Here is a 15958-nt window from a genome sequence, read left to right as displayed (position 1 = left end):
CGACCGGCCCTTCCCCACCGCCGCTCTCATCAAGGTGACCAACGGTGCTACGGCGGGGAAAACCGCCAGACTGTGAAACGGGCAGAAAAGACTGGTGGCCGGCCCAGCTCGCTCACTGTGTTACCCTCCATCCTCGCCTTCCACCAGGCTGATCTACAACTCCGTAGAGACAGAAGCTAACTTGTAGAAAACTGACAGGAATGCAAATGTTTCCCATACAGAACGACACAAATTATTCCTGTTCCTGGCAATGCAAAAGGCTTCTGCCAGAGAATACAAATTCCCTAAGGCAAAATCCTTATTTGAATCAGTTGTAACATCTCGGTTCCCTCCTTAATTCACCAGTTAAATAAAATTACTGACACGTGTTCACAGGGAATCCTGATTTTGCCTTTCCTGGAGAACAATACTGAGCATTACCAACTCCATGGTCAACTCTCTGGCTCCGTCTACGCTGGTGGCCACTCCTGACCGCCCCCCCATCCCCGTGCTCTCCCTACTTGGATGCCAGGGCCCTGGACTCTCCTCCTCCATCACCAGCTCCCCCTCTTCCCCACAGCATCCTGATGTCAGGGGACCCCAGGGACCAGTCTCTGGTTCTCTTTCTACACAATTCACTTAATCTCACGCGTGTTTATGTTCCTTAGTGTTTAAAATGACTTCATCCTTCTAAATGCTCAAACCAAAAGCTGGTATGCATCCTTGGCTTTATTTTCTGAAACCCCACATCCAGTCTGTGAATCCTGTGCACTCTAGTTTCCAACCAACTTCATGACACTCCCACTGCGATCACCATGGCCCAAGACACCATCATTTCTGGAATGGACCACTGCTGTCTCTTACGGATCCCCGTCTCTGCAGCACACTAGTGAGAACGTTCCAGAAAAACATAAATGGGAGATGCAGGGTGGCAGGGGCTATTCTAGATGAAAAGATTCAAGAGACATCCAAGGTTATGTGTGGTCAATTAGAGTCTATTTTTTAAAAAGAAGAAAGAAAGAAAAACAGCTATTCAATGTAATTTGAAAACAAGAGAAATTTGAAAATGGACGTAGTATTAGAACAACCTGAGTCATCTCTAAGTACAAGGGCTGCTATTACTGGGATTGTCAAACTAGACTGGTTGCCCTAGTGACAGTTAATATTACTCTCAATCATTTCTAAAGGTGTACTAATGAAACTCTTGTTTGCAGGAGTGTCCTTCTTTGGGGAGATGGCCACTTAAGTATTTTGGGAGTGGGAAGTCACTATGTTACTTTGAAATGATTCAGCAAAATGTTAACAGTGGTCAACAATGTTAAAAACAGTCGACTCTGGATGGCAGGCAGATGACCACTTACTGTGCCACTTTTCTACTCTTACGTTTGAAAATTTCCTAATAAAAACATTCTAAGAGTCAGGGAAGAAAGAAAATTCCAGTCATGTCACCCTCGGCTCAGAACTCTCCTTTGGCTTCTCTCCTCTCTCAGCATGAAAGCCCAAGTCCTAAAGAAAGTACCTTCCAGGGCTTCCCTGGTGGTGCGGGGGTTAAGAACCCGCCTGCCAATGCAGGGAACACAGGTTCGAGCCCTGGTCCGGGAAGATCCCACATGCCACGGAGCAACTAAGCCCGTGCGTCACAACTGCTGAGCCTGCGCTCTAGAGCCCGCGAGCCACAACTACTGAAGCCCGCGCGCCTAGAGCCTGTGCTCCACAATGAGAGAAGCCACCGCAGTGAGAAGCCCGCACACCACAACAAAGAGTACCCCCCCACCCCCGCTCGCCGCAACTAGAGAAAGCCCGCGTGCACAGCAACGAAGATCCAATGCAGCCAAAAATAAATACATTTAAAAAAGCAAGTCCCTTCCAGATCCTGGGATGTGCCCGGAGGGCCCTCCCTCTGCCTCCCCACCAGAGCCTGGGGAGACTCTGGTCCCTGCACAGCTGTCCATCCTCCCCGCTCAGGGCCACCCTTCCCGCCAGACTCTCTAAAGTCAAACTACACCCCCAAATTTCAATCCCCCTTTCCTCCTTTTATGCTCCTCATTATTTACCGTTTATTTCTGTCACATAAAGACGTTCATATGTTACTTATTCTTGCTTATTCTCAGTCTCCCAGAAGACAGTCTCCAGGAGAGCAGGTCCCTTCTCTGCCTGTCACAGTCACATGCAGTGCTGAGAACTGGGCCAAGCACTTAGGAGGAACCCCATAAACTTTTTTAATCAACGAAGTTATTAACTGATTAGCCAATCCCAATTTTGTTCCTAATGGATGCTCACATTAAAAAAATGTAAGTAATGTCAGTATTCATTACTTTTAAAAAAAGTGATCTTTATTTTCAAAATAAATTTACTGAAGTTGATAAGCAGCTGTTTACAAACAATGTTAGCACTAAATAAAAATGACAGAAAGTGTGTACTCTGAGAGCTGTACTAGATGCCAACAATGACCCCTGCACCGTTAGAGCCCTGAGCCCTCAATGGTGCTTCCAGTGCCCAAGGAAAGGCAAAAAGATGGCTCTGAAGGATGGAGGTGACCAGGAGACCATTTGCTTTTAAGCAGAGGTGTACCCATCGGTCCAACCACTCAGCAGAGCACTGAAATGCTGGGCCTGGAAGGACCAGTCTCATCCAATATTCCTCACTTCAGAATGAAGCTGAAAACGAGATCCAGTGACTTGCATCATGCCCTAAGCTAGCAGGACACAGAGGCAGCACTAGAACCCAGTCTCCTGACCTCTACTTCATTACTGTACTGGCCCGAGTTCCGCTCATCCTCAACTCAGGTGCCATCGACGTCCGTGTTATCTGTTCATTCACGTATTTTATACACAATGAGGTACATCATCTCTTTCACATAAAACTACTTTTCTAGCTCTGAAAAAGTTATCTTAAATTCCCATGGAGACCAAAAGAGTGGAAGAAAGCACACGTCCCCTCCTCTGGTAACTTGCCAAAGCACCTAAAGTTCAATGCCCTGCACACAGCAGGTAAGCTCATTCACTGGTTTATTAACATCACACACTTGAAATAAAGTTTCTAACAGATTTCTATTTTAATTGTACTTTGTTAAAACTTCATTCCTCCTCTAAAGGAACCAGCTTCCTTAGAGAAAACAGCCCCAACCTGGGGCTTTCAGGGGAGGTGTTAAATAGAGCCCAACACAGTGTGGTCCCAGAAAGCAAAGATGCTTCAAAACACTAATGGGGCTCTGATAAGGGCTCCCTCTACCCAGCATTTAAAAATGCGTGAGGCCTGACTGAGACTAAAGAGAAAAGGAGGCAGGGTCTTCTTCAGAAATAAAGCCAAATAACAAACACTGAAGAAACAACAGAATTAGAAAAATCAGCGTTTTATAAACCATGGATATAACAACTGATTCAGGCGTAGATCATCAAATGCAAAAACGAACCACTGGGTGAAAGGTGGTACTCTAATGACACGGAAGGAAATGTACCTGCACAATACAGAGAGGAGTTTTCACTTTCACTCAGCCTCACTGAGCATGGGCTATGTCTCACGTGAGGCGCTAGGACTCTCACAACTACCTGCTACGAAGCACTCTTGCTGAACACGCTTAAACTGAATCAAGTACAGCCCGATGGCAGTGGTTCTCATGGGGGCAACACTCGGCAGTGTCTGGAGACCTGTGTGATCAAGTGGGTGCCACCTGCATCAAGCGGGGGCAGGGCAAGGATCCTGCTGAACACCCCACAACACACAGGACCACATGCACAACACAGAATGGTTCGGCCCCAAACATGAAGAGGGTGTGGTTGAAAAACTCTCCTCTAGAACTGACAGCCAATTTAAAGGAAAGAGAGGAGACAAAGGAGTAAGTGAAACAAACGGAGCCTAGGATCATCAGAACAGAGCAGACATTTTTGAGGTAACTGGGGAATCTGAATACGGAGTGTGTGTACCACACGATATTAAGAGAATTACTAGTCATTTTCTCAGATGTGAACACAGCAGTACGGTTATCAGAGAGCGTGCTTTCTGAGGAGAAGCACAGTGAGTCGGGTGAAGCGTCACGATGTCTGCCACTTACTTTCACGTGCTTTAGAAAACAACACACTGTACGTGTGGAGAGAGAGAGCGCAAATGTGGCAAAATGGTAACTTTCGACTCTAGGCGGAGGATATATGGTATTCTTTCAACTTTACTGGTGTTAGAAATTTTCCAAAACAAAAAGCTGGGGAAAACACGGAGAAATTACATTTGGATTTCTCATCTATTAAAATCACTTGCTGAATGAATACCTTCGAAAGGACATTAAGTGTCCACAAACTACAACCCGTGCGCGGAACCAGCCACAGGCCGTGTGGCTCTCAGGTGAAGGGCGCTCCTGACACCTTTAAAAGCTTGTAAGAAGAAACACAGTATGCGTAAGAGAGGCCACACTTCATGCCATCTGGGTGTTTACAGAAAACGTTGCTGACTCCCGCTCCAGCGAATCAATGCGTACAATGTGTTTTTCAAAGTAAAAGTTTTTCCAAGAAGTAAAAGGGGTTTGAAAAAACTAAGATTTCTTGGGATTGGTGATCTTCCAGACTCTCTCTCTTCATAAAGGCTCTTCTCTACCTGTAGTCCAGCTCAGGATTCTGGAAGTCAGTTAACAAGGCCTAGCTCTGATAGCAACCCTAAATAAACCTTACTACATGCAACTGCCAGAAAATTAGCTGAAATTATATTAAAGGCTCACAATCATTTGAAAGTTCGCTACTGTGCAGATACCAGCAATTTTGAGAAAAACAGTGAAGATGTTAATTTGTTTTCTCATTCAGGTACTACTGCTCACATCACCTAAATGTGCTTTGTAAACTGAATCCAGCAAAGTCATGGAAGTGACTTATTTCAAGTCCATACATAAATCACAAGAGCCTGATGAAAGGCCTGCTCTAAAGAGCCTGTCCCCGAGGGTAGCGACCCTAGGAGAATGGGAGCCTGCCTCCTCACAGCAGGAGTCCTTTCAGGTGGCCCATCCACTCGCTAGCAACCAGGACCCCTGATATCCCACAAGATAATTCCAGAGCCTACCTGAAAGAAAACATCATCTGGAAGGTATTTATATCTACATTTTAATTTCTACAGGGAGAAGAGTCACAGGAGTGAAAACTGTAATACATAGAACATTCCAGTCTCAAAAAGAAAAAAAAGGGAAAACCACTGTCACAGACACTGAAAACCAAAGGGTATATTCCTCAGGACAAAGTGACCACCACGTTGCACAAGTTGCTGACAACGATGGGTTTACCTGCAACAGAGGCTCATCAACCTCTTTATTTGAAATAAGCACGTAAGTCTCTCAGATCCATCCAACTGCTGGACAAACAAAGAGCTATATTTAATTAGGTTCTGATACATCCATATCTGAAAGAAACAGCAAAACATACAATTATAACTCTCAGTCCATAAAAAGCTAATTATTTACTAATTACAAACATACCAAAATTTCCTTAATTGGTAAATACTTAATCAAAATAATCGAAACATGCTAAGAAGAAGTAAATCTTCTAAGTCGGGTTTTAGGTAGTAGCACACACGTCCTGAACCTTCCACCTTAAGAAAGCACATTGGCACAGAGTTAAATTACTACATTTATCACTAAAAGTACTTAAAACTCATGTAAGTGTGAAGCAGAAAGTTCATTTGCAAAGCTCAGCAAACCACAATAAAAACATTTGAGAATCACCATCTCAATCATAAGCTACGAAGGATAACGGTTCCTTCTTTCTACCTTTCTCCTCTGCGTTTCCAGCACCTTTCCTGTGGGTACTCTCCTTCCCTAACTCCATGCAATTTCGGTAGCAAAGGCAATCATTCAGTCCCACTGCTCCCGATAGAAGGCCAGGTGTGTAGCATGTGAGGCGAGAGATGTGTCACTTAACTAGACAGGAGGAACCCTATCACAATGTTTATACAAACCATCGCAGTGCGCACCTGAAGTATCTTACAATTTTATTTGTCAATTATACGTCCACACGGCTGGAGGGAAAAAAGGTCAGAGACGCGTCTGGATGACCAGAACCCCCGCTGTCCCGGACACGGTGATGGGCCATCGCGGTGAGCAAATGCTGAGTTCGATTTCTGTCGAGCTCCCATCCAGGAGGCCTCTCTAGTGTGGATACAGCTACCAGAAGTGATTTTGAAAACACAATACCAAACAGGAATCTCTTATACTTCCTCTACGATATTTTTGTTGCTATTTGTTCATTTCATGAGACCCATTTAGAAGCGTTAAAATTAAGACAGCTTCTTAAATGTGCCACAGAACCTTTTCTTTACCTGTCATTTTTACAGAGTTTCTCCTCTGAGAGTAACACTTATTTGATATAAAATGTTATCAAACAATTGAAGTACTAACACATGTGTTTTGCATGATGAATTCGAGTGTGTCCTAACTTGGGTGGAAATAACTCTGAGACCCAATCCGAATGTTAGTTTACCTACACACAATCTTTCTTCTTGAGGTATTTGGAGCTACTTGTTCATACTTTCTCAGGAACCAATATCATACGAGTATTTTCTGCACTATGTGACACGCAGTTCATTCTAGAATTTGTACTGAATACCCATTAACAAATAAAACTAGGATGTACAGTGACTGAACATTAGAAAAATCTGAAGGCCAACTGTAGGAAGTACAAGAATAAGGCTGTAAATACATTCATCAAGTAATTACGTTTCAACGACATAAAAAAAACCTCAAAGCACTTTATTTGAACACTTTCTGGACTGGTTTTTTTTTTAATTGAGGTATAGCTGATGTTCAGGTGTACAACACAGTGATTCACAACTTTTAAAGGTTACCCTCCATTTATAGTTATTATAAAATAATGGCTATATTCCCTGTGCTGTACAATATATCCTTGTAGTGGACTGGATTTTGATACTGCTTTTTACATTCTTGACAAATGCACCAATATCATCCCAAAAGTTCTAAGTACATTAAACATCTGCTTTGCCTAACTTTTTGTTGTTATTTACTAAATTCAGATAAGTACAGTTTCAAAAACTTTCCGTCTTATCCATCCTTTCTCAGGAAGTTAACTGAGGCTATATATCAATAAAACAAGGGAGTAAACCAAGAAAGCAAAAAGATATGGAATCAGGAAAGAGGAACTGAAACGGAAGCAAAGCAAAGCAGAGGTTTTCCCAGGAACATGGCAGGCGCGGAAAGCAGCCACTCCAAACTGTGCAGCAAGTTCCCGGGACGCAGAAGGAACAGCTCAGCGGGGAAAGAGCACCAGTGACCTGACCCTCTAGTCACGGAAAACTGTACTGAGAATTATTTTACTGTCAGGAGGTGGAAGAAGACTTTATCATAAAGAGACTCAAAGATAATTAAACAGAAATGACACAACAATTCACTCTAGAGTAACTCAAGAAAACTGTACACAAAAGAAAATACAATCACGGTACACTATTTTAGCGACCATATTTACAGTCACTATAATAAAAAATAAATCAAGGGGGTGGGTGAGGAAGGGAGAGCCATGTACGCACACTTTTGCACAGAGCACCTTAGAAAAACTATCAAAAGTGGCATCACGCCTGCTCTTAAAGTAGGAATTAGGGTCCTTGAAGATGGGCAGGAGACTTTCCCTCCACATATGACTGATTTATTGTTCTTGCATTTTTCTGGGCAAACTAAATAAACAATCCAGTTTGCTTTTCTCATATAAACCAGGTTTGAGGACCTGGTTAATTCTAATCCTACACAGGGCCTGTAGGACTGGGTGGCTGCATCACGTCCAGAAAGCATGCAGGAACCACTGACCAGACCTCAGAGTGGGGCAGAAGCAGTTCTCCAAAGGGAAGGGTGCTCTGGCGAGACAGAGGACTGACGGCCCTTCTGACCCCCACATGGCTGTGCTCCACATCTGACCTTCAATCTGCAAGGTCAGAGTACATGAGGAAGGAACGGACTGCTCCAGAAAGAGAGCCAGATGACCTGCTGCTGTACGTTCCTCATTCTTCTTCTCACAGGCTTCAGATAGAAAGCCTAGAAAGAGCCTGCCTTTAGGGGACATGGGCTCGAGCCCTGGTCCGGGAAGATCCCACATGCTGCGGAGCAACAAAGCCCGTGCGCCACGACTACTGAGCCCTCGCTCTAGAGCCCGCCAGCCACAACTACTGAGCCCAAGTGCCACAACTACTGAAGCCCGTGTGCCTAGAGCCCGTGCTCCGCAACAAGAGAAGCCACCACAATGAGAAGCCCATGCACCACAACGAAGAGTAGCCCCTGCTCGCCGCAACTAGAGAAAGCCTGTGCGCAGCAACGAAGACCCAATGTAGCCAAAATAAATAAATTTAATTAATTAATTAATTTCAAAAAGAGCCTGCATTTAAGGAAAGCCATCTTTACTGCCTCTAAAGATTTAGGGAAAGTTCTTCCCATGGTCCAGCCCAGCTCAATACAGGAAGCAACGTTGGGTGTTAAAGCCAAACACCAGATAAGCGATAAAGTATTCCTATGTCTTCTGTACTTACAGCCCTCACAAGGATCCTTCTAGTACGTACGGTTGGAGCATGGAAGACTTACTTTTCACTGTACACCCATGTTTTAATTAGAAATTTTTAATCCAGGTAAATAAGGATGTCTAAGAATAAATACATATTTAATCTAATGAATCTCAGTATTTCCTGGGAAAGTGGACACAGCAACAAGTTCCACTTTATGAAGATGATTCATCCACGTATCTCCTCCGTTAACACACACCGGTCCTCACCACTGATAACATCAAAACCTATAACATTTTTTACGTTACACGATTATATTTTAGATGTTCCAAGAGAGAGACCCTGGAGTCCAGAGGTTTACATTTCAGTATTTACAGGTAACAAACCGGCTATGACACCGAGGATGCACGTCCCAGGGATGGAGGCACAGGGTGGAGGGTTCTGTGCAAAACAAGGTGCTGCCTGTGCGGACTGGGTAACGGGGGCAGCACAACAGAGTAGCCTACTGTTTCTTATATGTGAAATTTGCCTTAATAAAAACATGAAGAAGCCTACTGAAAATCTGTATCGATTTTTAAGAGGTAAAACATTATCACCAAGACGACCTATCACCACTGGCTGAGGAAGTCACGAGGGTGACACGCGCTGGAGGGGTTTCTGATCCCATTAAACCAAAAGCTGGAAAACACGTTAACAAGGGTTAGTGAAAATGTAGTCAACACTCACCAAGCGTTTTGAGTCTTCATTCTGTTTGTAAAAAAACAGAAGCTGCCTCACCAAAAGGGTAAGGGTGGGACCGTTGGCGATGGAAAAAGTGCCACCGGACTGGGACAAGCTGGCCCGGCGATCAAATGCACTTCTCTGGATGGAATACTGAAAACAAAACAAGACATAAAGACAGGATCACATGATCGTATGGTCTAAATGGTCACTCAGTGTTTAAACTGGAGTAGTGGAAACGGACAATTAAGATTCCGTTACTGAGAAGTTATCACTGGTAAAGGGTTAATGAAACCCGAAAAGCCTGGAATGTAGTGACAGAGCCATGAACACCCTATGCAGGAGTCTTCCATCACCTCCTTCTACTGTGATCTTTAGCCGTGGTTTGGCCTATGTTTGCATTTAATAATTTAAAAATCACCAAAAAATTCATCTGTCTATAAATCTTTATATAAACTAATCAAATTAACTATTGGGGAAAATACTATTATCCACATTAACTTTCATTAAACAAGTACACACAAAAACACATACAAAATGAATTCCACTTCTAAGAATCCAAGGCCATATTTAAAATAAGCTCTCAGGGCTTCCCTGGTGGCGCAGTGGTTAAGAATCCGCCTGCCAACACAGGGGACAAGGGTTCAAACCCTGGTCTGGGAAGATCCCACATGCCGTGGTGCAACTAAGCCCATGGGCCACAACTACTGAGCCTGCGCTCTAGAGCCTGCAAGCCACAATTACTGAGCCCACGTGCCACAACTACTGAAGCCTGTGCGCCTAGAGCCTGTGCTCCGCAACAAGAGAAGCCACCGCAATGAGAAGCCCTTGCACCGCAACGAAGAGTAGCCCCCGCTCGCGGCAACTAGAGAAAGCCCGCGCACAGCAATGGAAGACCCAACGCAGCCAATCAATCAATCAATCTATTAAAAGATAAAAATAAAATAAGCTCTCTCATACCTTTCTAATTCCTTCTCAGTTTAAAAACAAACTTACTTGCTGTTTTCTGTCTCTATAGCCTCGAATAAATGACTGGATAATTATTGCATTTTTCAATCTTCGTCTTTCTTCCTGAATAATGCAGGGAGGAGGGAACAATGGGTCAGAATCAGTGAAAATGACAAATACTAGTTCAGACTCAAAAAAAAAACAGCTACATAATTCACGTACCACAAAATTCACTCTTTTAAGTGTACCATTCACCAATTTTTAATATACTCAAAGTTGTGCAATCATCACCACTGTCTAATTTTGGAACATTTTCATCACCCATCCCCAATAAAACCCCTGTACCCAGGGGTTTTACCCAGTCATCCCTCATTCTCTGTCCTCCCACCCCGACCCCCCAACTGCTGGCAATCACTAATCAATTTTCTGTCTATATGGAACTGCCTATTCTGGACATGATGTACAATGGAATCATAATATGTGGCCTTTTGTGCCTGACTTTTTTCACTTGTCATGATGTTTTCAAGGTTCATCCACGCTGTACCATGTAACAGTACGTCACTCCTTTTTATGGCTGTTCCACTATACGGATGTCTCATTTTGTTTATCCACTTATTAACGGATGGACATTTGAGCTCTTTCCACTTTGGGCTATTATGAATGCTGCTGCTGTGGACATTCATGTACCAGCTTTTGCAGGGACATAGGTTTTCATTTCTCATGGTTGTGTATCTAGGCATGGAATTAACATTTGAGGAACTGCTGGACTGTTTTCCAAAACAGCTACATTATTTTACAATTCTACCAGCATAGAAGGACTTCTTTTTTTCAAAGTTTTTGTTTTAAGTATTTAAAAAAAATACAGACAACAGAAGCATCTATTTTAAAGGTCACTTTGTTTCCAAGCAGAAAACTCCAATTTTTATCAACTCGACTCTGTCTTTAAAACTTTCAGGATAGGGAGGGTGGGAGGGAGATGCAAGAGGGAGGAGATATGGGGATATATGTATATGTATGGCTGATTCACTTTGTTATAAAGCAGAAACTAACACAACATTGTAGAGAAATTATACTCCAATAAAGATGTTAAAAAAAAAAAAAACTTTCAGTGACCTAGCAAAAATATATATTCTTCATCATCATTATAACCACTGCAGCTAACAGTGTTTGAGAGCCTACTATGTGCCAGCCCTAAGACAGACACTTCACATGCATTCATACAATAACCTTACAGGTGAGCATTACTCCTGTTTCAAAGACACAGAAACCGAGACTTCCATAAAGATTAAGTGATGCCAAAAGATACGAGTCAGAGAGCAAACTCAGGTGTGACACGAAAAGCTGTACTGTCTTATCACATGACAATGCTTCACATCTTCTATGAATGCCACCTACCAGGCTTGAAAGGCACATACACATTCACGCAATCTTGGGATTAGAGAACATACCATCAGGTCACAAAAGTGTACTTTCTGAGCTTCAAATGGTTACAAGGGAATCCTTGAGCTTAAACCTAGTTTGGGAATCTATTCATAACTATGATGACTCTAACAGCACTTAATTAAACACTCATATAACATCCCATGCATTTTCAAAACACTTATTTTTACTCATTCAGCTGTCTGCTGGGGAAGTCTCGGGAGCACTCCCGCTCTCTGGCAGGTGCGCTGAGGACAGGTGAGTGAGTCCTCACAAGGCCCGGAGGCCAGCTTCACATTAGCTCATCCCTGTGGCAGGTGCGCTGAGGACAGGTGGGTGAGTCCTCACGAGGCCTGGAGGCCCGCTTCACATTAGCTCATCCCTGTTTTAAAGGGGATTCATCCCTCCCCCACTGCCTGCTGGAAGCAAATGCAACGCTCTCCAAAAGGAAGAGGCCATATTCTAAGCCTGAAGATATCGCTTCGGTTTGGAACATACAATGTCCGGTATTCAACCAAAATAACCAGGCAAAGACAAGAATTTAAAATCAAGAGGACAAACAATAAAAATGAACCCACAGGAATTCCAAACACTGGAGAGGAAACATTATCTTTAAAAATCTACAGTTACGTGCGAGAAATGAAAAGACGAGAGAACTGGGAAATAAAAGAATCAAAGAAAATTCTAGAACGCAAATAAAAACTGAAATTCAGAACTCAATGGATGTACTTAACAATCAGACATCACTAAAAGAGATAATTTGTAAATCAGAAGTTAGAACAAAAGAAAATAGCCAAACCAAAGCATAGGTATTCAAAAGAATAAATATACCGAAAAGAGTACAGGAGACACACGGGACATAATGCAAAGGTCGAACACCTCTGTCATGTGAGTCCAAGAGGAGGAGGAGAGCAAGGATGGAGCAGAGGCACGACTGGGAGAGGTGGCTGATTGAGAATTTTCCAGAAAAGATAAAGTACACCAACCAATACACACTTTTCCTGTTTGAGCAGTGATTTTCAAGTGAGGGCAACTCCCACCGAGGGAACGTTCGGTAATTTCTGGAGACATCGTGGTTGTCTCAGCAGGGGTAGGGAGTGTTTCGGCAGCTAGAGGAGAGGCCAGGGATGCTGCTAAGCATCCTGCAGTGTGCAGGACAGTCCCCACAACAAGGAATGACCTGGCCAGAATGTCAGAAATGCTAAGGTTGAGAAACCCTGCCTGAGCGTCTGCATCTGCTGTTCCCTTGACCAAGAATGCCCTTCTTCCAGCTTTCCACAGCTTTTCTTTTCCATCCTTCGGAAATCCGCTGGGCTCTCACCAGCTCAGGGATGCCCTCCCTCACACCCTACATCCAAAGCCGACCTTCCAAGTCCCCAGCTCCGGATCCTGGGGAACACCTGTGCTCCACCGCCCAGCAGCAGACACACTGCTTCGTTCCCTGTCTATATACCCAGCCAGCAGAAAAGTACCTGGAACATAGCAAGCTCTCAATTTATATTTGTTAAAGGAATGGATGAATTATTAAAAAACAAAACAAAATATGACCTAGAAAAGCAGGCCATAGGACACCACAACTGCTGATCAATCAACAAAGTAAAGCCATTTTAAGAAATTACCTCCGAAAGAGAAAAGGTAAAATAAAGACTAAAATGCCAAATGTCACTATAGCTCCTTTCATTTATTCAGCTTCTTCACAAATAGTTAAGATAACTTGCCTTGACAGGGAGCTTTCTCCTTTTGCTTGACAAAACATGAACACTATACACGAAGACTTTCTACACCTTCTGGAAGCCGTATCGTAAGCAAGTAAGTGAACTGAAAGCCTATTTTCTCCCTCTATTCTGGAAACTGCTCTTTTAGTCCATCTTTTCTACATTGGTTCCAGAATAGATGACCTACCATAAAATCCAACAAATCCAGAAATGTTTCTGAAATTTAACATACATACAAATACTTAAGTCATGTCACATATAACATACATGTATCTAATATATAAAACAGGAAAACCAAGACTTATTTAGATGCCATGGAAAACGTTTATCTACAGGGACTATTACAAAGCTGTTCTTACCTCCCTCTTTCTTCTTTCTTCCTGAGTACGATGTAAAAGAGAAGCCTTTTCTTCCTAAACACAAAAAAGAGACAAAAGATAAAGGTTATAATTTCAAACTCTAAAATACTCTCATACAAAAATTATAGAATGTTGTGACCCAAAGGATTCTAGAGATCATCCAGTCAAACCGTCTGACTTAGTAAGAAATCTGAGGCACAACAGGCTAAATGGTTCCCTCACCCCCACCCCCGGGGCACAGATCTAATTGTAGTATTTCAGTTGTTTTCTAAGAATAAAATCTGATTTCCTTACACACACGTTAGTTCAGGTAAAACCGGGGAGATCTGAGTAAGGATCAGTGCATTGTATCAATGTCAATATCCTGCTTGTGAGCACATACTACAGCTTTGCAAAATACAACCCCCAGGGGAAATTAGGCAATGCAAACAACAGGCCTTTCTGTATCATTTCTAACAGCTGCATGTGAGTCTACAATTATCTCAATAAAAATTTCAGTGAAAAAAATCAATCTTTTATTGTTATCAAAATTTTAAAAATTCTTTTCATCGTAAGTAAAACTATATTTCGAATAAAATTACTTGATATGTAGAAGGATGTGAAGTAACAAATGGGAAAGTTAAACATTTCAAATAAAATAAAAATACTTACAGACCACCCTCCTCCCGCCCCAGAACCATTCCAGTCTATAATGTATGGGCATTTTAGTTTTGTAAATTTAATCCAAAATAAAATTAAAGGCCTAAGACATCAACATATAAATAATTAGAAAAATTAATAAACCTAAATTTCTTAACACAAACATACAACTCATCAGAATAGAGTCAGAAAGTAATGAAGCCAATTTAAAATAATACTTTGATATGTGAAGGGAATACATAACTTGTAGAGCAAAGTTTCTAACTGACAAAATTTTCAGCCAAAGAAATAAATCCTCCAGATATTTTCCATTACAGAGAATTTTATTTCTTGAACTCAAATAAAAAGTCTTTATCACATGTCAAAGGTCAGAAAAGTATTTCGTTTTTAACTGATTAATTAAAAGGATGAGGAGCAATGGAAAAATCTAAAGTAAAGAGTGCTCAGAGGGCTTCCCTGGTGGCGCAGTGGTTGGGAGTCCGCCTGCCGATGCGGGGGACACGGGTTCGTGCCCCGGTCCGGGAAGATCCCACATGCCGCGGAGCGGCTGGGCCCGTGAGCCATGGCCACTGAGCCTGCGCGTCCGGAGCCTGTGCTCCACAACGGGAGAGGCAACAGCAGTGAAAGGCCCACGTAACGCAAAAAAAAAAAAGGTGCTCAGAATTATGGAAAGCTTCTAGATAAAAATACAGCCATATTTCTGGTCATTATCTTTATTTATGAATAGGAGGTAAATATATGTCTGTAATTTCTCTTCCTTCTATTCCATTTAATCAGATTTAATATATGCTCATTACTTGGTTATAGTTAAAGAGCTAAGATTTCTTAAAATGATACATGCTGTTACAACTATGAGAAAATGTACTTAATGTCTGAAATTAAACCCACATTTTACTTTTAAAACAATGGTACATGCCAGCAAAGCAGTCCCCAAAGTGACTTCACACATAAGCTTGGCTGCCACTAATGTAAAAGCCCTGGGGTCTGAGGGCCTGGCCTGTCTGACCACCAGGTCCCTATCATTGGCTTCAATGTCTGCCACATGTAGGGAGTTAAGAAATATTCACAAAATGAACGAATGAACATCTCCTTTAAGTACAGCAAAGTAGTCTAAAAGGAGTAACCATAAGAGCTGAAAAGCACTTCTGAATACCTGCAACACAGCACAGAGGAAGAAGTATTTTAAAAATCACAATAGGTACCAATTATCAAAAAGCATAACTGGATTCTCAGTGAATACTTGAAATCTGAAGCATACGATATGAGATGGCTATGAACGCACCAGAGGCAATGCTGAATGTGTTGAGGACGAATATCCTTACCCTTTGATGACCTATAGATTAAAATCCTTGGACAGAGGACACCATATAAATGGAAGGTCACTTCTCTTATCTGTGCTCGGGGACTGTAGTTTCCTACTTAAAACAGCTCATTTCAAAAATTATAAAATAAGCACAGCAAGCAAATCCAAAGTCCTGGACACACATACAGAAACGCTTATATGTGACTTCAACTGTTGTTTAAAATGATGTGAAGGTCTTTCAAAGAGCACTCACGCTCCCTAAGATACATCGGAAAGGAGGCTGGTGGGGAGCAGAGGCCACAGAAAAAAACTGGGGTCACCCAAATGTGCCACGACGAGTTCAGAGGCACGGGGAGCAGCAGGGTGTGAGCGACAAAGGGCCCCGAGTGCCCAGGAAAGGCGCAGTGAGC

The 15958-nt window shown here is 42.6% G+C and overlaps 1 protein-coding gene across 3 annotated transcripts in view; it reads right to left on the bottom strand.

Annotated features, from left to right (window-relative positions):
- The window catches only part of UBE3C (ubiquitin protein ligase E3C), a 118236-nt gene that overhangs the window by 83617 nt on the left and 18661 nt on the right, over positions 1 to 15958 (bottom strand). For 2 of the 3 annotated variants that reach the window (XM_024739191.1, XM_024739192.1), the window contains exons 2-5: positions 13607 to 13660; positions 10162 to 10236; positions 9172 to 9318; positions 5237 to 5352 (exon numbers count right to left, since the gene is read on the bottom strand). In XM_024739191.1, coding sequence (XP_024594959.1) covers positions 5237 to 5352; positions 9172 to 9318; positions 10162 to 10236; positions 13607 to 13660 — 392 coding nt within the window. The remainder of the gene's footprint in view (positions 1 to 5236; positions 5353 to 9171; positions 9319 to 10161; positions 10237 to 13606; positions 13661 to 15958) is intronic. The other variant, XM_024739193.1, reaches the window with a different exon arrangement.

This window comes from Neophocaena asiaeorientalis, unplaced genomic scaffold, assembly GCF_003031525.2.
Source record: "Neophocaena asiaeorientalis asiaeorientalis breed wild unplaced genomic scaffold, Neophocaena_asiaeorientalis_V1.1 scaffold145, whole genome shotgun sequence".
NCBI classification, from domain to species: Eukaryota; Metazoa; Chordata; class Mammalia; order Artiodactyla; family Phocoenidae; genus Neophocaena; species Neophocaena asiaeorientalis.
Note: the sequence above shows the minus strand (reverse complement) of the source record. Positions and strands in the feature narration are given on the sequence as shown.